Source organism: Histomonas meleagridis (assembly GCF_020186115.1).
Source record: "Histomonas meleagridis strain 2922-C6/04-10x chromosome Unknown contig_7, whole genome shotgun sequence".
Lineage (NCBI taxonomy): Eukaryota > Parabasalia > Tritrichomonadida > Dientamoebidae > Histomonas > Histomonas meleagridis.
The window spans coordinates 128609-152984 of record NW_027150911.1 but is presented as its reverse complement, the minus strand read 5'-3'; the positions used below and the strand labels follow the sequence as shown (position 1 = coordinate 152984).

The window sequence follows — 24376 nt, the reverse complement described above, 5'->3', positions numbered from 1 at the left end:
TAATATTAATGCAAAAACAATTTCTATATTTAATTTTATATATATTCTAATAATTTAAAATTTGTTTTAATATAATATTGTTTGTATTAATAACTTAAAATTTATTTTATTAGTTTGGAATTAATTTTAATAGTTTTGGGATTATTTTAATAGTTTGTAATTCGTTTTAAAAATTTAAGATTTATTTGTATAATTTCCAATTTATTCCAATAATTTGAAATATATTTTGAATATTTTATATTTGCTTAGACAATTTGGCATTTATTTGATTAATTTTATGTTTATTTTCAAGATTTGGTATATATTTTAATGATTTCAAATTTTTTTTCATGAATTTGATGTTAATTTTTATAATTTTGGATTTCTTTTGTTAATTTGTAATTTATTTAATATTTTTAAAGTTTGTTTTCACTATTTTATATATGTTTTATGTATTTAGAATATGTTTTTATAATTTTCAATTTATTTTAAGTATTTATAGTTTGCTTAAATAATTTTATATTTATTAAACAAGTTTGAAATTTATTCGAATGATTTGGAGTTTATTTAATATATTTAAAACACCTCTTCACATTGCAGTTAAAAATAATAACATTGAAATCGTGAAATTACTTTTAGCACAAAACAATATTAATATTAATGCAATGAATTTTTATTTTACTAGTTTGATATTTATTTAAAAACATAATTTAAAAATTTCTTTAAACAATTGGAAATTTATATTAATATTTTCATGTTTAACATAATGATTTAGATTTTATTTGCATATTTTAAAAATTTGTATTCATAATTTTTTGTTTATATTTATGATTTGAAAATTGTTTTAACAATTTAAAGTTTGCTTTAGTGATTTGTAATTTATTATTTGAATTTTATATTTCTTTACCATATTTGGAAATTATTTTCATTATTTGGGAATTATTTTATTAATTTCAATCACCATTTCATTTAGCAGTTAAATATGATAACATAGAAATTGTTAAATTACTTTTAGAACATGAAGAAATTGATGTTAACGAAAAAGGTATTTCTTTTAAATATTTGACATTCATTTTAATAATTTTATGTTTATTCCAATGATTTGGTATTTATTTTCAGTGTTTAGAATTCATTTTATTCATTTAAAGTTTGATTGAATGTTTTGGAATTTGTTTAATTGATTTGATAATTGTTTTATGAACTTAATGTTTACTAAATTTATTTGGAATTTATTCTAATAATTTGACATCTATTTTGTTAATTTTATATTCATTTTAATAATTTAAAATTTAATTATTTGTTTTAAACTTTATTTTCAAAATTTTATATTTCTTTTAATTGTTTTATATTTCTTCTAATGATTTGGTATTTATTTGAATAATTCCAAACTCCATTACATATTGCAGTTAAGAATGATAATTTAGAAATGGTTAAATTACTTCTTGAACAAGAAGGAATTGATGTTAATGCAAAAACTATTTACTTTAACTATATCATATTTATTTTAATAATATGATGTTTATTTATGTAAATTTATATTAATTTTTCATACTTAATATTTATTATAATAATTTAATAAAAACATTTATTTCAATAATTTAGAATAATTTAACTTAAAAACTTAAAACAGCATTTTATATAGCAGCTAGAAATAATAATATAGAGATAATGAAATTACTTTTGGAACAAAAAGATATTGATATAAATGCAGATTATTTTTATTTTGATAATTTAAACTTTATTTGAATAACTTGGCGTTAATTTTGATTATTTTATACCCCATTAATGATCGCATTTTTATTTGGTTACACAGAAGTTGTAAATTTACTTCTTGAACAAGAAGGAATTGATGTTAATGCTAAAAATATTTTTTATGTTTTATTTAATATTTGTTTTAATTACTTAAAATTTCAAAATAATATTTGGAATTTATTGAAATTTTTTCAAACAATACTTATTATAGCATCTAAAAAAGGGAAAAATCAAATTGTTGAATTACTTCTTAAAAAAGAAGGAATCGATATCAATGTTAAAGATATTTCCTTATTTTGTTTTATGTTTATTTTAGTATTTTAAAATTTCAAAGTGTTATTTGGAAATTATTTTAAATATTTCGAACAGCACTCATTTGTGCAGCTGCATATAATCGCATAGAAATAGCCAAATTACTTCTTGAACAAGAAGGAATTGATATTGATGCTAAATGTGCTGTTAATTGTTCATATTAAAAGTTTATTATTATAAAATAAAATATCAAAATAATATTTGGAAATTATTTAAAATAAATTGGAATGCACTTATATATGCTACTAAAAAAGGTCACATGGAAATTACCAATTTAATTCATGATAAATGTGAAGCAAATTAAAAAAAGTGATTCCAAACTTTAATAAACAAAAAAGCAATAATTTTTATTTTTCATTCATAAAAATTAATAATGTTTATGATGACCTGTTTATTGTTCTGATTCGTAAAAAGATAGAAGAAAAAGGTTTTTAAAAATATACAATTAATTGTTGATTATGGTTCATAAACGAATTGATTCCAGACTTCATTTACTTTAGTGTTTAAACTATGATTAATGAAAACCCAATCATTATTTTAAAAAAATAGGTAATTAATATTTAATTAAGAAGATTAATTTAAATATTTAATACCAAAAAATGAATAAATTTTTTGGTAAAAGCCAGTTGTTATTTTTATGAATTGTATAAAAAACGATCGTTATGACATTTTTTCTATATTTTATGTAATCGGTTTTGAATCCTTTCTTGCATCATTTTTATGCGACTTGAGGTTTCCTGGTTTCACTGATTTTGTACATTCATTTGTAATAAATTATGAAATAATGAATCACCAATGTAAAGTTCCAGAAATGTGCTACACTTTTAATTAAATGCTAAAGTTATCATTGATATATCAATAAAATAATTTATTTTATGATACACATTGTGTGTTCAAGTTTTGATCTTTTATTGGTTTAATATTGTAAAATATATTATTAATATGAACTCTACCAATTTGCATATGGAATAAAACATGTATGTCCCTCTTATTATATATTTTCATGAAAATTGTCAAGCAATAGAAATTTTGTTTTAAAATTGAGAATTGGAGGGAGAAAAACAAAGATAAACAATATTGGCGACTTCAAGCTATTTCCCATAAAATTTCGAAAAAAATTTAATCTGAAAAAAGTGAAAATAAAAAGACTTTTAATTTTAATATAATATTATATATTGTATATTCATTCTAAACAATTTATGTTAAGGAATATTAAATGATTATAAAATGAGATATTTTCATTTAAAAAAAGTTTAAACGTTTGTCAAACGTTTAACCACTCAAAGCATTGAATTCGTTTTGATCGTTATCAACAGTTTTGATGTAAAATCCTAAATTAATCAGTTTGTTGTTTTACTCATCATGATTGATTTTATTATTCATAGGCATAAGTTGTTGCAGTAGCAGCAGCGTTTGCTACGAATTCAGGGTTTTCTTTTGCCACGTCGATGATTGTATCCTTGTTTTCCTTTGCTTTTTCGGCAGCAATAACTGCAGCTTCTCCATATGCCTTCTTTTCGAGTCCTTCTGATTTGTAATACCTGAAGAGTCTGATGAATGTGAACACCATTGCAGCAACATCAAGTGTACCTAAAATGCAGAAAATGAGGGCTATGATCGCAACTCCTGCTGGACCACCAAAGAGATTAATCATTTGGATATAACCAACTGATCCTGAATCATCAATACCAATGAGATTGAATACCAAAATGCCGCACCAAATGATGTATGTTGCCATGAAGCAGAAGAAACGAAGTGCTTTACCTCGAGCTAGTGCATCATAAAGAACGAAATATGAAACTTCAAATGAAATCGGGCAGAAAATAATAAGGAAAAGAAGTGAAAGAACAATCTTTGTGGCTGGTGATGATGTGTGTTCAGCTGATGCAAGGCAACAGAAACATCCGATACAATTGATAAGATAAACAGCAACTGTAGCTAAGTAGACATAAAATATTTGCTTTGCAATGGTAACTGATTTTTCAGGAAGATCTTCATCGGGATGATATGCCCACCATTTAAGAAGTGGTGGGAAATTTTTGCGAGTTTGAACTTTTGGAATATCACCAGATGACACTCGATTTTCAAGAGCTTCAATTTCACGTTCTCTGCGAGCAAGCATTTCTTCGCGTCGACGAAGATCATCATCAGTTATTGGAACACCAGTAACGGGATCTTTGAACTGTGAACCAGATGAAGAAGATGTTGTTGGCATTGATGGAGTGTAGTTATATTTATGAGAAGAAGAGGATGAAGAGGATGAAGAGGATGAATCAGAATCATCTTTATGGGTGGTAGTTGTTGTTGTTGTTTGTGAGTATGCTGGTTGGGCAAATGGATTGTCGGCCGGTGCTCCATATTCGTCGGCAGCAAAAGGATTATCGTTGTTATAATTGTCGAACGGATTCTCGGTCATTTTTGTCTGCCACTTTTTTGTGAATTGTATCGGTTTTCAGTTGATATCGATTGAAAAAGTGCAAAAGTTGAATGAAAAGTCATTGGTTTTTATCTTACAGGTTTTTTAATGATAAACAACGATTCTGAAATCGGAACTTGTTTAATTTCGGCTACGTACTAAATAAGTAAATTAAAACGTTAAGTTTTAATACGCTTTGACAAAAGTTTCTAGTTGATTCATAATGAAAAATAATGATGAAAAAATTAAGAAATGCTTGATTAGAAAGTAAATCATTGCTGTTGAGAAACAAGTAGTTTTCACATATTAAATGACTTTAATCAATATTTTATAAGTAATGAATATCTTTCCTTCAAAATGAAAAAAAATAGGAAAATAAGAGATAGGCTTTAAAGAGAAAAATTCCCTCTAAAGATCAGTTAATGCCTTAAAAATTAAAGATTAAATTCTTTTTTTTTTTATGTTTTTTTTTCACAGTGACAGTTAAAAAATTAACTAAGGGGCTAATGCCTTTGGAAGATTTAATTGGAACTATTCAAGAATTAACTTTTAATGATTTGATGCAAATTATTTTCCACTCAGACTACTATCCCGGATTTTATATGATTCAATGTATTTATGTTTGCTTATTCTTAAGATCATCACCTAGGAACAATGGATTTCAAGGATGGAGGAGCTTTATTCTTGGGTTTATATTACTTTATGGACCGCGTTGTTTATTTGGGTGGTTAGTTTCGAAAGATCTTCCAGAAAGACATAATAAGCAAATATATTCAATATACGCAATCGTATGGTCAATTTTAAACTTATGTCCTTTTGATCTTTTCTATAGGTTTTTCAAGAGGCCAATTAGTCGTTGCATCATTACAATTTTATCAGAATTTGGGAATTCTCAACTTCTTGTAAATTATATATGGAATGCATCAATGGCATTTCGTCCAGTGGTTGTTCTTTATATTATAGCCACTGTTTATTCTTTTCCATGTGTTGTTGATTATCTTGATGATAAGATTTTCAAATCAAACAGAAGATTTATGCTTTATCCGTTCCATTACGTCAAACGCATTATGTTAGTTACCTTTATGCTCATCTGCTTTTCTCAAGAATTTATTTTTGCTCAAGAATATGTTTTATCGTTATATCAATTAGTTCCATTTTCATCAATTTTATTTGTTCTATTTAAGATTGCAGATCTTGCAGCGCACAGCGGACATCCATATTTTGTTTTAGATTTTGTTTTCCCAAAGATTGGATTCAATTTTGTTTTCACATATTATCCAACAAAATATTTTCAATAAAAATTTTTTGTTATTATTTTGGAATTTAACTTTTACTTATATTTTTTTTCTGATTTCTTTTTGTAGTTTTGTGATGTTTTTCTTTTTTTAACATTGTTTAACTTTTTTGTTGAAATTATCATAATAAAAATATTTTTTTGCTTATTTTGTATATTAACTACTCTATTTCAAACAAGTGATAGAAATTATATAAATTATCTATAAAATAAAAAAAAAAAATTCATTCTTCAAACAAATTTTTTATTTATATCGAATATTTATCATTAACAACATCCTTCTTATCCAGTTCTCTTTTACCTCTTACCACTTTAACTTTCAACTTCTCATACAAATCCTCTTTTCTTCCTATTTTGTATATTAACCACTTTATTATTTCGATCAATTATTAAAAATTATGTGAATTATCTGTAATGAATTAAAAAAAAATTATTTTAGTGTTTTTAAAATAAAAAAAATTCACTCTTCACACAAATTTTTTATTTATATCGAATATTTATCATTAACAACATCTTTTTTATCCAATTCTCTTTTACCTCTTTTTACTTTAACTTTCAACTTCTCGTACAAATCCTCTTTTCTTCCTATTTTGTATATTAACCACTTTATTATTTCGATAATTTATTAAAAATTATGTGAATTATCTGTAATGAATTAAAAAAAATTATTTTAGTGTTTTTAAAATAAAAAAAATTCACTCTTCACACAAATTTTTTATTTATATCGAATATTTATCATTAACAACATCTTTTTTATCCAATTCTCTTTTACCTCTTTTTACTTTAACTTTCAACTTCTCGTACAAATCCTCTTTTCTTCTTATTTCTTCATTATATTTATTTTGCTTTGACACCAATTGCGCCATTACATTTGCCTGATTTCTTTGTTTTCTTTCACTAACAACAATTTGTTGTTTTAATTCTTTAATTTGTTTCTCCATTGTTATTAACATATTATTACAATTTTCTTTTAATATTTTTCTTTTTTCTAATTCCTTTTCCAACCCCAAAATTTTGTCATTAAGATCATCGTTTTGTATTTCGATTTCTTTTTTCGTATCATTTGCTTCGATATTTATCGATTGCGTTTTCAGTTTCCATTTATCAGCATGTTGTCTAAATGCTAAAACTGCTTGTTGCATTTCGGAAAGTGATTTTTGATTTGTCGAATGTGTTGCTTCGATTTGCATTTTAAGTTGTTGGATTTCAACTTCTTTATTCTTAAGTTTGCTTTGACATTCATTCGAAGAATTTCGTTGAATATTTAGAATTTCATTCCGAAGTTTTTGGTTCTCAATCGAATATTTTGCGTTTTTTTCTTTCATTTCGTCAAAAGTCGATTTTTGTAATTCGATTTCTGTTTCAATCATTTGAATTCTTTTCTTCATTTCAGTTTGTTCATTTCGAGCGTTTGTTCCTGTTATTATAAGTTGACTATTAATTTCATCGATGTTATTCGTCGATTTTGTTATGTCGGAATTAAGTTGATTACGTTTCGAATATAACGATTCTATTTCAGCTTTAAGATGTGCCATAGTTTCGATAAACTTTGTAAAGCCTAAATCTTCTTTCGCGATCTTTAAAAGATGATTTTCTTGTTTTGATGTAACTAATCGTTGAAGATAATTTTCTTTATCTTTTTTAAGGTGAAGATTTTCTGTTTCAAGTGAAAATATTTTTTGTCGAATTTGTTCAATGACTTCTTCGAATTTGTTTCGAAGAAATTTTTCATGTTCATTTAATGATGCTTCAAATTGTTTTGTTGTTGTATTAACTAATTCTTTTAATCGTTTAATTTCTTGTAAATATGAATCACGTAACATTATGCTCTTTTGAGTCTCAGCATTATATTCTTCATAGCGTTCTACAGCTTCAACCATTTTCATTAATGCATTTTCTTGTTGTTTTCCTTGATCATTAATTTGATCTTCTAAAAATTGATATGATGAAATTAGTTGTTGATATTCCATAACTTGTTCATCTAGAGAATGAATTTCTTTCTCATTGTTGTTTTTGCTGATTTGGAGCTCTTGAATTAATTGTGTGAGATTTTGACTGCGTTGAAAAAGTTGCTGACGGTTTTTGTTCAGTTCATCAGCAGCAACGTTCAGACGCTTTAAGGTTCGTCTATAGTCTACAAGTGCTTTTGTAGATTTGTCGAATTGTTCTTTAAACATCGCATTTGTTGCTTGAGTTTTATTAAGTTCACTCATGCATTCTTTAAGTTGATATTCAAGTTCTTGGATTTCTAATTGAAGTTGACGTGCTGATTCTTCTTGTGTGGCAATCTCAGAATTATATTTTAGAAGTAAGGCGCTCTTGTCATATGTATAAGTATATGAATACGTATTTGATGATGATATTTCTTTTAATTCTGCTTCAAGTGCTTGTATATCATCTCGTAATTTTTGAATGATTTCCTTGGTATTAACATTGGTTTTACGATTTTGTAAGCGATTTTTATGTTCAAGTAAACTTTGGAGTTGATGCTGTTTGCTTCTGATTGATTGTTGAATTTTAGAGATGTCATTATCAAATGATATAGTTAATGGGCTAAAAATTAAAGAATTTGTGATAAAATCTGGTGGATTACCATTTGGAAATATTTTTCTAATATATGGTTCGAGCTCAGATTCTTCATATCTTGTGTAATTATAAAGTTCTTGAAATTGTTGACATACTTTATTAGTTTTCCTATTAAGAAAATCGCCCATTTTCTAATTTCTTCACCCCAAATTACGTCCGTTTAAAATTTTGTGGATAAAGTAACGTTCACCAGGACGGAAATAAACTATACAATATATTTGTGAGCGTTTATTCATACTTTTATCTAAATAAAAGCAGCAGCATGACCCAAGGGAATTTAATTTCTCCAAAATCGGTCATACTGCTAGTGCTAATAGATCCACTGCTTATATATTGTGGGTTTTCATTATATATATTTTTCCAGAAATCAAAAAGTGTAAACCCAAAAAATGGAAGATTCTCAGGTAACAGATGTATTAATCATTTCCAAAAAATTGCTTTACCAAAACCTTATTATCAATTAGCACAAAAAGATTATGACAATAGTTATGATTATATTTTAAATCAACTTTTCGAAATTCAAAAAATTGCAATTTCCAAGAAAATAATTAATTTTACAATTTTAGAACAACATGGTGTTGTTGCTGAAAATTATCTTTCACCAATTATGTCTTTCCAAAAGGATGTTCGTAATATTGTTGTAACCTTATCACCAATTAATTCTACTGCATTAATGGCTCCATTTTTAATAAGCTCTCAAATTTCACCACAACCTTTCATTCCAGGATTATCGATTAATCCAACAGGTGCTTCATCAATGTTAGAACTTTCTCAGACATTAGTTGAATCTACTCAACCTCTTAATATTCCAATTCAGCTTCTTTTTATTGGAGGACAATCACATGGTCTTCATGGAACAACTCTTTATCTAAATCATACACATAACATATCAGGGTTTTTAAATCTTGAAGTTCTCTGTCCAAGACCTCCTTTAATTTTTAGTCATAAAGGAACATCATCAAGTGTTGAAATTGATTCTTGGGTATCTAAACGGGGCGCCCTTGTTTCGACCGTTTCCAATGACTTATTCAAAACGCATCTTTTTGATAGAATTTCTGTATCGCACCTTTTCAAGTTGAATGGTTTACCCGGTGGTGAAGCAGTATTTTTTGGGAAGGCATCAGAACCATATTCATATAATCACAAAATCCGAAAATCATTTTCATCTGATCTCCAAACAACTGGAGATGTTTTATTAAATTTTATTAATAATTATGATAAGACTGGAATTAATCATGATGAAATTGCAATTGGTATTTCACCATTTGTTTTACTATTTAACATAGAAACAGCAATGTCTACCACTACTTTTTTGGTATTTTCATGTAGTGTTATGTTTATCTTTTTTCAAGAATATAATCTTTCGATGATTCATTTATTGAAATGTTTTTTTCATATAATTTTTGCTTTTATTTTTATATTAGTTTCCATGATAATAATTGGGTTAATTATATTACGTTTTAATCCAATAGCATTTGTTTTACCATCTATTTTAACATTTTTGTTATTATTTTTTGTTGGTATAACTATATATTGTTTAGTAATGTATTTTATATTACGCTCAAATTTTCGTCCACAATATTATCAATATTGTTCATTACTAATTAATATCTTTTTATATCTTTCGACTCATTATTATGATATTTCATTAATTTTTAAAATACAATTAATAGCTTCAGCAATCGTAATTGTGACTTTACCAATTCCATTTTTTTCAATGATAGTAAACTTTTGTTGTCAATTTCCTTTTTTAGTTTCATGGTATTATTCATATAGAACTATAATGTTAATATATATGACATCACCAAAAGTTATATCCGATTTAATTCCAATTATTTTAATATGTTATTTATTATTTAATTATACATTAATCGTGGCACCTATTTCGATAAGACCTAAAAAACAATTTCCTTTCGGAATTGTTATTGTTTCGATAATAATTCTTTTGTTACTTTCTTGTAAATGTTTTCATAAACAATTTAAATTACCAATAAATATTTCTCATATAATTGATGAAGAACAAAGTTTTATGTCAATAGTATTATTATCTAAAAAAAGGCTTTTGCCAATGATATATTCTCAACGATTTTTAAATAATAATGATATAAAACTTCAATATAATAAAGTTCATCCTCTAAAGAACTATGATTGTATTTATAAAAACGTATCGTCTAAAATTCCAAACTTTATTAAAAACTGGCCGGAATTTGAATTGATTACAAAAAAGTTGAACAAAAACATCAAAAATATTACATTCATTATTCCTAAAAATAATTATGGAATGAAAAATGTAAATATAATTATCCGTTGTCCTGGTACTAAAAATAAATGTGTTGAAAAAATTGATGAGTTTCATCATAAAATTACACATTTCAATGTATATAATGAAACGAGATTTGTTGTTCGTATTTCTCCTGTAAACGATTACACAAAACTCTCGTTTGTTATTAGATATAAAGATCCGGTGTTGGTTGACATTGCTTTTAATTGGAATCAACACACATCAGAATTAACAGACTTTCTAAAATTGTTCCCAAAATATTTATATCCATTTCAAAATGCTTTCTCTATAAGCGATACAGTACTTGTTAATCATACAATAATATAATTTTTTTGTTTTTCATAAATATTATGAATAGATTTAATTTTTTTTGTTTGATGACGTTGTAAAACAATTTCCATAACTTTTGTGTGGTTTATTTAATCGGTTTCACTTTTCAGTAATTTACTTTCCAGAAAACGATTTTTGACTAAGTTTGTTTGATCTGAAAAAAAGGTTAATATTTAACCGATAAGAAAATTGAAAGACATTTTTTCGGGATTTCACATGTTTACAATCAGATTTCAGTTATCACAGTCACTTTTCTTATTGGGGTGGCCACAAGTTTGAATTTTGATGAAAAGCTTGCAACCAATAAACCAGCATCGAAACATTGATGCTATATACACCATTGTTGATGGTTATCCTGATATAATTTTTTCCGAAGAAAGTCAACCAGTTATTAATGAAGATCTTCCACGTTTTATGCAAAGATATACTCCTTTAAAACTTTCCATTGTTTTCAAAGCGATTGGATGCCAAGCACCTTTAAATCAAAGTTTAAGTGAGTGGGCTTTTACTTTTTTAAGGGAATGTCCTTCCGAAGCTGTCAACACAATTCTTGGCAATGAGAACAATGATATATTTACAGATCCACGTCGTTTTTCACCCTCACGTAAATACATTGTTTTATCCCGAATTCAATTTCATCGTCTAATATCAGCCTCCTTATATATCCATCAATTCCGTAAAGTCCGTTATTCCGTTGACTTTCGCCTTGCCCTTGATTTTATTGAAGAGCGACGATTTTTCATCATCTTATTATCAGGAGCTCCAGGCACTGGCAAATCCACCATTGCTTCACTTCTTGCCTCCAGCATGTCAGTCTGTCACATCCTATCCACTGATTCCATCCGACATTCGATGCGGTCCAAGTATCCCAAATCGCAATATCCCATTCTCCATTGCTCCACTTATGAGTGTGGTGACATTGTTGATCCTGATCATCTTTTATCCGATGAAGAACGCTGTCTGAAAGGATATCTTGCGCAATCCGAACTTGTTGGCACCCAACTTACATCAGTTATTTCTTCGTTTGTTAAGTCTCGCACCTCATTAATTGTCGAAGGGGTCCACTTAAGCGTTGATTTGATCATGAAACTTGTCCGCGAATTCCTTAACGTCGTTCCCTTCTTAATCTACATCAAGAAAGAAGATTTTCATCGGCAACGATTTGCAGTACGCGCCAAGTATATGACCACTGATCCATCTCAGAACAGATACATATCTAATTTCCCTGCGATTCGTCTTGTTCAACGCTCTTTATCACAAGGCGCGAGTCAATACTTAATACCGAAAATCGACAATCGAAACATCGATCGCTCATTAGAGACAATGCATCAGACATTGTTTTCGTACCTAAAGAAACAACAAGGGCGCCCGACAATGTTTGATCCGAAGACGCAAAAGCTTACGTTCCTAAACTCAGTGTGGCGCCGACGTAAGCAAAAGTTGACATCGAAGACGAACACATTAAAAGCGATTAAAACGATGAAGAACGCGCAAGAAATCGCAGACACAACAACGAAGTCATCGGTGCAGGACTTGTTGAACTCGCTGGTGAAAGAAGGAATGATATACTACGATGACATTTCTGGAAGTACTATAAAGATATTACCAAACGGAACAATGTATTATCAGTCGAAAGAAGAAAATATAAATAACGAAAAACAAAAAGAAGAAAAAAATGAAAACGAAGGCGAAGAGAATTCTTGCGACGCAGTGCCAATAATTAGAGATGAGTCAGAGGTAACAGAGGCGGAGACTGAGGACCCTGCCGAGATAACACTGACCGACTTCTTGGAAACAACGGACTCGGAATACGTCGATTTCCATGTGCATTAAATTGTATATTTGAAATGTTCGAAATAATATATAAATGTTATAATATGAAAAAATTGTGAAATTTATTTTAATGATTTAAATATTATATTAAAAATGGGATATAATGTGCGTATACAAAATATATTTAATACTGTTAAATTATATTTCATTCATTTATAACAAAAAAATAAATTAATAAAAAATAAAAAATAAATGGAGAAAAAAAAAAAAAAATGATTTGAAATAGATTAATTTTTATTCGATTGTTAATGAAAAATGCATTTAAACCGATAGATTATCATGATATTATTTATATATGTTGAATGGATAGATAAATTATTTATGATGTAGGAAAATATTCTGTAGTGTCCCAATTCATCAACATTTCTTGAAAGAAAAAGATTAATTTCATGCAATCTTTTAAGGAATATGATTCAAAATCAATAACGCTTTGCATTAATATTTTTGCTAGATTAGATACATGAATTCCTGTTAAAGGGCTAAATTTGTTTACTTCTTTAAAGAAACCAACCAAATATCCCAAAAGTTCTCTATTTGTTGGATCTAAATGATTTATTATTATTTTTAAGAAATAATTTGGATTTCTTGCTCGAATCATTAAAGGAATTATATCTTTTTGAAACATAGGAATTTGTTCTTTTATCCATTTTATTAAAATATTAAATACTTGCTTTAAGGGAATATAATAAAATGATGTTTGCATATTTTCATATTCATATATAAAATCTTTTGGTATATTTTCTAAATCAATGTCATTAAAAATTCCTTGTACTTGATCAATATTACATAATTCTATTCTCATTAAAATATTTTGTACCATATCCTCAAGAACAAATGGAATATTTAAAGAAGGATTTGTTTTACGATCGAACCAAAGATGCTCATAAACACTTGAATAAAAATCACAAATATCATTTTTATATTTGTAAAGGATTGTTTTTGCACTTTCATAATTATTCTTTTGCATATTATAATAACATCGAATTGAAAATCTTATAAAACATAATTGTGCAATATTTGCAATATCATTTTTTTGGACATTTTCATGTTTCAAAAAATATGATTTAATTACTGGTTCACTTCTTTTTGATGATGGGAATATTGTAGAAATAACAAGTAAAATTTGCCATGTTCTCATTTCATAAACTTTGTTTTTATTTTCTTGAGTTTGTGTAATTAATTGAAAGTATATTTCATCACATAAATTAGGATGTTGATCTAGAATTTCCAATATTTTATCAATATATATGGTTTTCCCATTATTTTGATAATTTTTAATGAAGGTGGAACACTGAATTGCATGCTTTTCATCTTCAGGAGTTTCGAGTTTAGTAAGGCTTGTTCTGAGTGGCTTTCTTGTGTATTTAGCTCTTTTTATAGCAGGAATTTCTTTTTTCTTAAAAAATCCTTTTGTTTCAGTAATGAAATTATCATTAGCATATTGGTTAAAATCATTTTTATTTTTATATATTTCAGGATGTAAAAATGATTTATCATAAAGAGAAATCATAGATCTTTGTTCAAATTCATTGGCATTATGTTTTATTTCAAGATCTCTTCCATTATATAAATAATTTTTTGAATTTGGTTGGTGATAAGAAATTGGATGAGATTTTTTTAAAAATTTATCAACAACTCTGTTTTTTATGTTAAACCAATTTTGAGGTGTTGAATCAGCATCATTTTTATTTTTATAAATATTATAATTGATATTATATATATCTTTATTGCTTTTTTCGAAAATACAATGAACATTTATTGTTAGTATTGTTGGGAGGATTAACATCAAGTATTACAAAAAGTGAAGACTTCGAAGGCTTTATACCAATTATTGAAACAAAAACGCTATCTGCATTGAATCGAAAAACATTTTACATCAGTTTATAATATCATTTTAAAGGTTTTTATACTTTCATTTGAAATCAAAAGAGAATAAAGTCAAATTTTGTTGACTGAATTTTAAATATTTAATATTAAATAAATGAATTTGAAAATGTTTATATACATATTGTTTATTGACAACGCCAAAGCTCGAAATTCAAGAAATATCAATTTGCTTTTCAGACACTTGCACAATAGCCTTTTTCTCAATGTCTAATCTCATTTGCTTGAGCACACCCGACAAAGTCATTCCGATTATCAAATAGCCTGCAATATCGAATTGACAATGAATCTCACAGTTTTTAGGAAATTCGAATGTAAAACTCGACTTCCGCGTTATGTTTGGCGCAGGCGGTTGGTTTGCAGGTGGCACAGCGAACACATGCAAAGTACCGCGTTTAGAAGTAAGCAAAAAATAATTAGATAAACTATCAAACGTTATTCCAGTGATTTCAGTGGAACGAAATCCACGATGATAAGTCGCTAGAAGTTGGATATATGGTGATAATGAATATAATAATATGTTCTTGCCTTCATCAACAACAATAGCTAACAACTCCCCTTGGCGTGAAAATTCAACACAAACAACTCGTGATGGTGGAACATTGATTGTTCCTAATACATATTCGGGATCATGATAATCACAAATATTAATACAACTACCATCATCAGAGGGATAAGAAACAAGGTTAGCTGTGACAGATTGAACTAATGAAAAACAGTTCATGGATGAGGTGGGATTATTGACAACACAATATCGTGTAAAATCACATGTATTATAAAATGTAATTGTAGATCCATGAATAATAACAAGAGCATCAGCACGAAGAACTAAACCAAGAACTCGAGTTTCAACATCAAATAATCGCATCACTTTGTCAATGGTTCGATCCCATAAAATAACAGTATTACTAGTAAATCCCCCTGTGGTGTCATCTCCCGACACTGCTATAACATTGGAGTCACTTAATAATGAAATTTGATCTGCACCACCATCTGGAAATTTGGCTTCATAAAGAACAACTGATGAAGCGCACTCGAATATCATAAATCCATGAGGTGTAGTAGCACCTGCCTGTTCAATTCTTTGGTCAAATGCAATATGCCTAAAAAATTCATTCATTTGATGTCAGTTTTCATACGTTGAAAAAGTGAAACTTTTCAAAATAAAAAGCAAATATATCGATCGGTTTTAATTCAAATTATTATGAACTTTACTAAAAAGTATTTCTATCGGAAATGAATAATAACTTCACTGACGTCCAAATTCTTAATTCACTTGAACATATTGTTTTTAATTTACACAATGGGAAATTAGAATCAGCAGTCGATCAAACAATGAATTTGTATGATACAAACTTTCCATATTCATTCAATATTGTATTATGCAATTTTGTATTTTCGGCATTCATTGCTCAAAAAGGAGTGGAAGATAAATATTTAAATTATTTAGTCTCAATACAAGCAAAAGAAAAGGAAAAAAATCTTGAAAATTCTATAATGAAAATTTTTAGTGAAAATCTTTCTAATAACAAATCACAAGAATCACATTATCTTCTTGAAAAGATGATTTCGAAAAATTTGATTGATAAAAATATTGTAGAAAGAATTGATTCAAGATATTTTATTCATTATATGGACGATATTCAAATAGACTCTTTGATATCTAAACAATTCTCGAAATACTTTTCAGAAAATTATTCAGAACTTTCAAAGAATGATTGGGAGCTCCATAAGAAATATGTTAAAGAAGGACATCATCCATTAGAAATCGCGAAAGTACTTCGAAGTGATGAAATAGAAAAACTTCAAGAAATATCATCACAAAGTAATTTTGACTTTAATCAAACAATCGAGCCATCACTTTATGAAAGATGTTCATTTATAAATAAAGAAAATGTTACATTAATTGATTATGCAGCATTTTTTTCTTCAGTAAAATGCTTTAAATATTTACTTATGAATAATGCTAAAGTAGAAAACACAGGTAAATATGCAGTTGCAAGTGGAAATTTGGAGTTAATTCATTTATGTGAACAAAATCATTCATCATTTGAAGGTGCATATGAAGCAGCAATTATATTTCATAAAAATGATATCTTTAAATATATTTATGAAAAGAAATTAGATAGATTTGTAAATTATGATTTCAATGATATAAATTATTATTATGATTATGATTTTGTTCCAATAAGTTTTATCATTGGCCGACTCAAACCTGAAAATATTAATAACTTAGGAGTTCTTTGTGAAATTCATAATAATTATGAAATTTTCTCATTTTTGAAAAGAGATGGAATGCTAATCGATAGTTATATAATAAATGAATCAGCAAGAAGTGGTAATTTATACCTATTGAAGCATTTTTTAGAAAATAATTTTCGATCTGGTTGTGCTTTAGTAGTTTCTTCTTTATCAAATAATATTGAAATCGTCAAATTGCTTCTTGAACAAGAAGGAATTGATATTAATGCCAAAGATATTTTTATGTTTTATTTGATATTTATTTGAGTGATTGAATAATTCAAAATGATGTTCAGAAATTAATTTGATTATTTAATACAGCACTTATGTATGCATCTAAAAAAGGTTATACAAAAATTGTTAAATTACTTCTTGATCAAGAAGGAATTGATATTAATACACAAGATATTTATTTATATTACTTCTTATTCTTGCCTCAAAATAATATTTGGAAATTATTTTAAATATTTGAAACAGCACTACTAAAAGCATCTAAATATGGTCATGCAAAAATAGTTAAATTACTTCTTGATCAAGAAGGAATTGATATTAATGCTCAAAATATCTATTTGTTTTATCTAAAATTTATTTTAATAATTTTATATTTCAAAATAATATTTGGAATTTATTCAAAATAATTTGGAATGCACTTTCATTCGCTTCTCGAAATGGTTGTGCACACGCACGCCCAGGTCGAACAAAAACGCTTAAAATCATTTCTCAACAGAAAGGAAGTACTTATAATGTCGGAAATATTTGTCTAATTTATATAAAATTTATTTAAATGGAATAAGGTTTTAAAATAATATTAGGAAATTATTTAAAATATTTTCGATGACTAATAAAAATCCACCGAAAAAATGTTACGTTGAAATAGTCAAATTACTTCTTGAACATGAAGAACTTAATGTTAATATTAAAAATATAAAATTATTTTATTGCTAATTTATTTTAATAATATGGAAATTCAAAATAATTTTTGGAAATTATTCAAAATATTTAATACTGCTCTTATGTTTGCATCTAAAGATGGTTATATAGAAATGGTTAATTTACTTATACAACATAAAGATATTGATATTAATGCCAAAAATATTTGTTTGTTTTATTTGATATTTATTTTAATAACATGATATTCCAACATAACATTTGGGAATTATTAAAAATATTTAATACTGCACTAATGTTTGCATCTAAAAATGGTCATATAGAAATAGTTAAATTACTTATCAAAAAAGAAGAAATTGATATTAATGCCAAAAATGTTTATATTATCATATTTAATATTTAAATTGAAAATTTAAGATATTAAAATATTATTTGGAAATTATTTTAAATATTTCAAACAGCATTTTTATTATCAGTAGAAAATGGTGATACTGAAATTGCCACAATTCTTTATGATAACGGAGGAATTGATATAAATGATGAAGATATTTATTTGTTTCTTTCAGTGAATACTTCAACATTTTAATATTTATTTGAAATATTTGGATTTTGTATATAATTTTTAAAAATGCATTAATGATTGCATCTGAAAAAGGATATATCGAAATTATACAAACATTTCTTGCACAAAAAGATATTGATATAAATGCTGAAGATATTTATATGTAATTTTTCATATAAATTTTAGAAATATAATATTTCAAAATTTAATTTGGAATTTATTTAAATTATTTCGAACAGCACTTATTTGGGCATTAAATCATAATAATATGGAAATCGTTAAATTACTTCTTGAGCAAGAAGGAATTGACGTTAATGTTAAAGATATTTATTTAAAATATTTAATTTTCTATTTTATGATTTAATATTTCATTTTAATATTTGAAATTTTTTCAAATTATAGCAAACAGCTCTTATATTAGCATCGTTAAAAGGTTATACTGAAATTGTTAAAATACTTCTTAATCATGAAGATATTAAAATCAATGAGAAAGATATTAATTTACTTTATATGAAATCAATTTTCTTTTTTTGAAATCTCAAAATAATTTTTGGTAATTACTCAAATTAATTTATACAGCACTTATGTATGCATCTGGTAATAATCATGTGGAAATTGTTAAAGTTCTCCTTGAAAAAGAAGATATTGATATCAATGCAAAAAATGATTCTTTATTTTGTTCAAAATTTATTATTATAATTTTGGATTTCTTAACAAAATATGGAATATATTAAATTAAAATGAAACAGCAATTTCTTGGGCAACAGCACTTAATTATAATAAAGTGGTTGAATTATTTAACATAAGAAAATAAATAACATAGTAAATGCTCGTATCTATTTTTCTTATCAGAAACTTTCCTAAGCTTTCGAAGTGCTTCTGAGTTGACAATAAAGTAAAGTTGATTATGTTTTATAATATGTAATTATTTTTTAAATCATCATTTTGGTTCATTACTAAGAAGTCAAGTTTTACGTATGAAAATTTTTAAAATATAATTTTCCCCTAATTAAAAAATTTTAAAAACTCATTTATATTGTATATACAATATATTCCATTTATTATTAACTATAATTTTTCCAAATTAAAATTGAATTTATATTCGAAGAATAATATGAGGTGTGATAAAGAATAAAAGGAATTGAAAAACGTACCTCAAGCTAGCATTCTATAAGTCAATCGCAAATTAAATTTGTTTAAATAAATATTTTCGAATTTGAAAATTTTTTTAAAATCCAAACACATTAAATAACGCCACTTTTAAAATAAGCTTTTTGTAAAACCTTCAAATGGAACAACTTCTTCAGCTTTTCTCGATTTTTTTAGATCCACAAAATCAGGATCCTGATTCTAGTGGAAAGCAAATCATATCCATTTCATTAAATTCAATGGACTTATTAATTGGAATTATTCAAAATTCAAATGAGTTTCGAAGATCAGCTGTTGTTTTTTTTAAAAGAGTTGTAAACCTTAAGTTCAACAAAATGGTTGACCAAGAAAAAGAAATGATTTCAAATTTTATTTTATATGTTTTAATACCGATAATAATTCCCCAAGATCCAATTTTTTTATCACCAATCATCGCTGATATTTTTGATTTTATTTCCAAAGAGTTACAATTTTCCAAAGAATTTATTTTTGGATATTTAAATTCACTTAATCCCTTATTAAATTATTTTATTATATTATTTCTCAACAAGATTGAACCTATACTCGAGTTCCATCAATTTGTTACCAATGCAATCAATGTCGCATTAGAATCATCTATTAAAGAATGCATATTAGTCAGTTTATCATTATTTACATCATATTTAATATCATTTCGTTCACAAGAATTTTTTAGTACATTCATAGGCAGATTTGTTTCACTATCTGCTGAGCAACCATCGAGTTTATTTTGGGGCTATTTGATTGATTTACCATTTGAATTTTCAGTTCCATTTTTAGAAACTTCGTTTTTACTATTACAGAATGAACAAAACGAATTTGATTTACGCGTTTCATGTTTCCAATTTATAATATCACATTTTAAACCAGAAATGTTTTCCACCATTCAAATGTTACAATTACAATTATTACAATTCCAATTGATATTTATTAATGAAACAGATGATATTGATCCGTCATTATTTTTTTTGTATCAACGAATGTTTGAATATTCGGAATTAAGAATTCCGGGATTTAATATAATAAAAGATAATACTTTGCCACTGATTCAATCAGGTAATCCTCCGCTTCAAGTGTTTGGGTTATATTCACTTGCTTATTTAATAGATAATGTACCTGATTTATCACATGAAATTCTGAATGATCTAGAATTTTTACATCCTTTTTTACAATCGAATAATATCTTAATGATAAAGGCAAGTTTCGAAATTCTTGAAATTATTGTTGGGAAACCTTTAGCAAGTTATTTGTCATTCGAGTCAATCTTTAACGATATCATTGAATTATTAATAAACGGAAATGAGTTTATTCGTAATAAAGCAGTCAATTTCTCGTACAAATATTCTCATTCAAATTTTGTTGACATTTCTTGGATTTTTAATAAATTTGTATCGATATTAAACTTAGTAAAAATCACCGAAATATCACCGATTTTTGAAATAATAGCAGACTCCATATCAATTTGTCCACATTTTATACCGGATGAACAAATTGATATTTTAATAAATATAATAGCCGAAGTCTTAAATTCTAAAAGAGATATCAGCATTAGGATATCAGCTGCATATCTATTATGTTCATTATTTCAAAATGATGCTGATATGTGTTTTTCAATTGCAAATGTTGCAATTGGCACATTATTTCAAGCATTAACATCACAAAACAAAGCGCTACGAAAGACGATGTCAATAGGTTTAATTAAGTTCATTAAATGTACCTTTGGCAAATATAACAATTCATTAATTCCATTTTATCAAGATTTAATATTTTATTCAGTACGTGATTCCAAGCTTTCCACGAGTTATGAGCCACTATTATTATCCGAAATATTTAAAACATCATCCCAAAACATACCCGGCAAAGAGAATTTCATAAATTTGTTATTAAACATTATAACCCAACATAAACTTTTAAAGCAATATAAAATTGCGAGTTTATGTATCAAGAAAATCATTTGGCAATTTCCTCTTGAGATCCAAATCCAATTAACACAAACTATTTGTAACTCTTTATTTTTAGATGAATCGAAGGCATTATTTAAGTATAACATATTAATGTTAAGGTCTATGTTAAAAGAAAGAAGTCCACTTGAAAATCGGGTGCAAATATCGCAACAAATAATGCCAATATTCCAATCATTTTCAAGTGAAATATTTACTAATTTCATTGGTTCGTTATGTAGTTTATGTACATTTATGATCAAAGCATTTCAGACCGAAATTCCGGAAAACATAAAAATGTTTTTGAATCAATTATTCATTAAAACTAAAGAAAACCCTTTATATTATTCACATTACACGTTCTTCATATTCTCCGAATGTTTCAAACAAAACTTAATCGAAATTAACATGGCACAACAATTAATTAATGATGCATTTGTCATATTACAAAAGGTTCGCTCGAACTTAGATGCAAGTAGTTCATTGTTATGTATTAAAGAAGCGATTTTTAAATCAATTAACTTCTTGAATGAAGAGAAAATGAACATTTTGATACAATTTTGGATTTCTATTCAAGAAAACTCCGCCATGAATCAATCGAAATCATATTTGTCATGTTTGTTGTTTTATTTGGGTATTAATAATGTGATAAATAATGAGATCTTTATTTCGGCAATTCGAAATTTCCCAACTTCAATTAAAATTGTGACACATGAAATTTGTGATTTGTTGATTAATAATGCGCCGAAATTCGATTCTTTCGACCCGCAAATTAAATTTGAGTTATTAAAAGGTATAATTCGTTTGTTGTCAGTGGGAAAATCAATTCGTTATTGCCATAAAATTAACTCCGATTATATAATTTGGTTGATTAAATTCGCTTTGCATGTGGCAAACGATTTGAAATGTGATTTGGGTTTAGTGATTACAGAAACATTACCTAATTCACCAAGAAAACAAAACGTAGTGAAAACGTTTTTCATGTCCGTTATGTGCTCATAAAATATTGTATATAGATATAAAATGCGTTTAAATAAAGTTGTAATTATTTGTAATTTTATTTTTGGTTTTGTAATTTGTATATAAACTTCAATAAGATTATAATGAAATTAATCCTTCACTGCTTTATTAATGGCTTGGGGAGTTTGGAATAAAATTAAAAATGGTATTAAAAAAAGTAGGTGCTTTATTAAAACCTGTTCTACTTATTCTAAAAGAAAGTGTTAAAAAAAATTTAGAAGCTTAAGTTATAAAGTAATTCAAAAGAATCGAAAAACTTTACAAAATACTAAACCTTTGAAAAAAAAAATACTATTAAATAAAATCTTTAATGTAACTGATGATATATAATTCAACCTATATTTAAACAAAAAACATATAAAATTTATTTTTTAATTATTAATGGCTTGGGGAGCATGGAATAAAATTAAAAATGGCTTAAAAAAAGCTGGTAATTGGATCAAAAATAAAATTATTAAACCTGTAGAAAAAGTAAACTTGTTCAAATAATTCGACATTGAGTCAAGTCATTGAATATTTTGAATTAATACCGTTTATTAAAAAAATGGTCGAAAAATCCATTGTTGATCTTTATCAAAATGGTTGTACGCACCAACAAATAACTCAAATCCTACATGTGGGTAGCCATAGGGTAGGAAGAGTAATAAATGAATACAATGAAACTGGTAAAATACCATCACCAGTAAAAAGAGGTGCTAAACCAAAAATTACAGAAGATATTAAAAAATTTATTGAAATTAATACATTACTAGATGCAGCACAGCCTTCAAGAGTGTTGTCAGAATGTGTTAAATATAATTTTGGTATATCAGTAACACCACAATATATTTCAAAACTCAGAAATGATATGAATTTTCATTTTAAACCACCAAAACATCAACAAGATTTGACAGAAAAGCAAATACATAATCGTAAAAAATATTGCCAAAGAATGTTGAATGAAGATTTTTATCTTGACAAAATTGCCTTTTCAGATGAATCCAGGTTTGTCCTTGGGAATGATAACCGATGGGTCTGGATTCGAAAAGGTGATTTTACAAAAAACTCAGTAATTAATGAAACGTAATTTCCTGTTTCTGTAATGATTTTTGGTGTTAAATCTGTTGATATTAAAAGCAATTTGGTAATTATTGATGGTTCTGTGGATTCTGATACTTATATTTTGAATATTCTTGAGTCTGGATTCATCGAAGAAATGAACAAAAAATATGGTGAATATGGATGGTTATTCATGCAGGACGGAGCACGCTCGCATACTTCTGCTGCAACAATGGATTGGTTGGAAAGATTTATGGATGTAATTGCTGATTGGCCCGCCAATTCTCCAGATCTCGATCCGATAGATCTACTATGGGCTATCATGAAAAGAGCTGTTACCGAGGCGAACCCACAAACCAAGGACGAGTTGATAGATGTCATCAAAAAAATTTGGGATAATTTATCGTCGGACCTAATTAACAAACTTTGTTTGAGATTTCGTGAACGTTTAGAACTGTGTTTGGAAATGGATGGGTTATCAATTTTCCGATTTTTAGATATGACAGGTGAATATAAAGCTATGAGTAAAACAAGAACAAGGAAACTATGGACACAAGAAGAAGATGATCTCTTATATAAATTAGTGCGTTCTCATGGTCACCATTGGAAAATAACTTCAAAGTATGCTGATGAAAGAGATCATTTACAGTGTAAAAACAGATGGTTTACCTCATTAAGAAGAAGACAAGATGATTACCTCCTTAGAGAACTAAAAAGTTGCATGAAATATATAAATATATAAACAAGAACATATAAGAGATTTTAGAAACTATTTCGACATTAATCTCATTGTCAATTTTAACAAGTTTACAAAAATTCATGTCAATTTTCAATCTATCGTAATGTCGGATTA

The 24376-nt window shown here is 26.7% G+C and overlaps 4 protein-coding genes across 4 annotated transcripts; 1 reads left to right on the top strand and 3 right to left on the bottom strand.

Annotated features, from left to right (window-relative positions):
* Nucleotides 1–3418: 3418 nt before the first annotated feature.
* Nucleotides 3419–4459, bottom strand: GO595_008740 (Secretory carrier-associated membrane protein 1; the record flags this gene model as incomplete). Its single annotated transcript, XM_067922348.1, has 1 exon — nt 3419–4459. One exon carries the CDS (start codon nt 4457–4459, stop codon nt 3419–3421), a length of 1041 nt encoding a protein of 346 aa, XP_067771101.1.
* A 2013-nt stretch (nt 4460–6472) lies between these two features.
* On the bottom strand, nt 6473–8467 carry GO595_008739 (uncharacterized protein; the record flags this gene model as incomplete). Its single annotated transcript, XM_067922347.1, has 1 exon — nt 6473–8467. One exon carries the CDS (start codon nt 8465–8467, stop codon nt 6473–6475), a length of 1995 nt encoding a protein of 664 aa, XP_067771100.1.
* A 2768-nt stretch (nt 8468–11235) lies between these two features.
* Nucleotides 11236–12783, top strand: GO595_008738 (uncharacterized protein; the record flags this gene model as incomplete). The annotated part of the gene is made up of 1 exon (XM_067922345.1): nt 11236–12783. The coding sequence occupies one exon, from the start codon at nt 11236–11238 to the stop codon at nt 12781–12783; it is 1548 nt and encodes a 515-aa protein (XP_067771099.1).
* Nucleotides 12784–14821: 2038 nt separating this feature from the next.
* GO595_008737 (autophagy-related protein 18a) lies at nt 14822–15787 on the bottom strand (the record flags this gene model as incomplete). The annotated part of the gene is made up of 1 exon (XM_067922344.1): nt 14822–15787. One exon carries the CDS (start codon nt 15785–15787, stop codon nt 14822–14824), a length of 966 nt encoding a protein of 321 aa, XP_067771098.1.
* Between the last annotated feature and the right edge of the window lie 8589 nt (nt 15788–24376).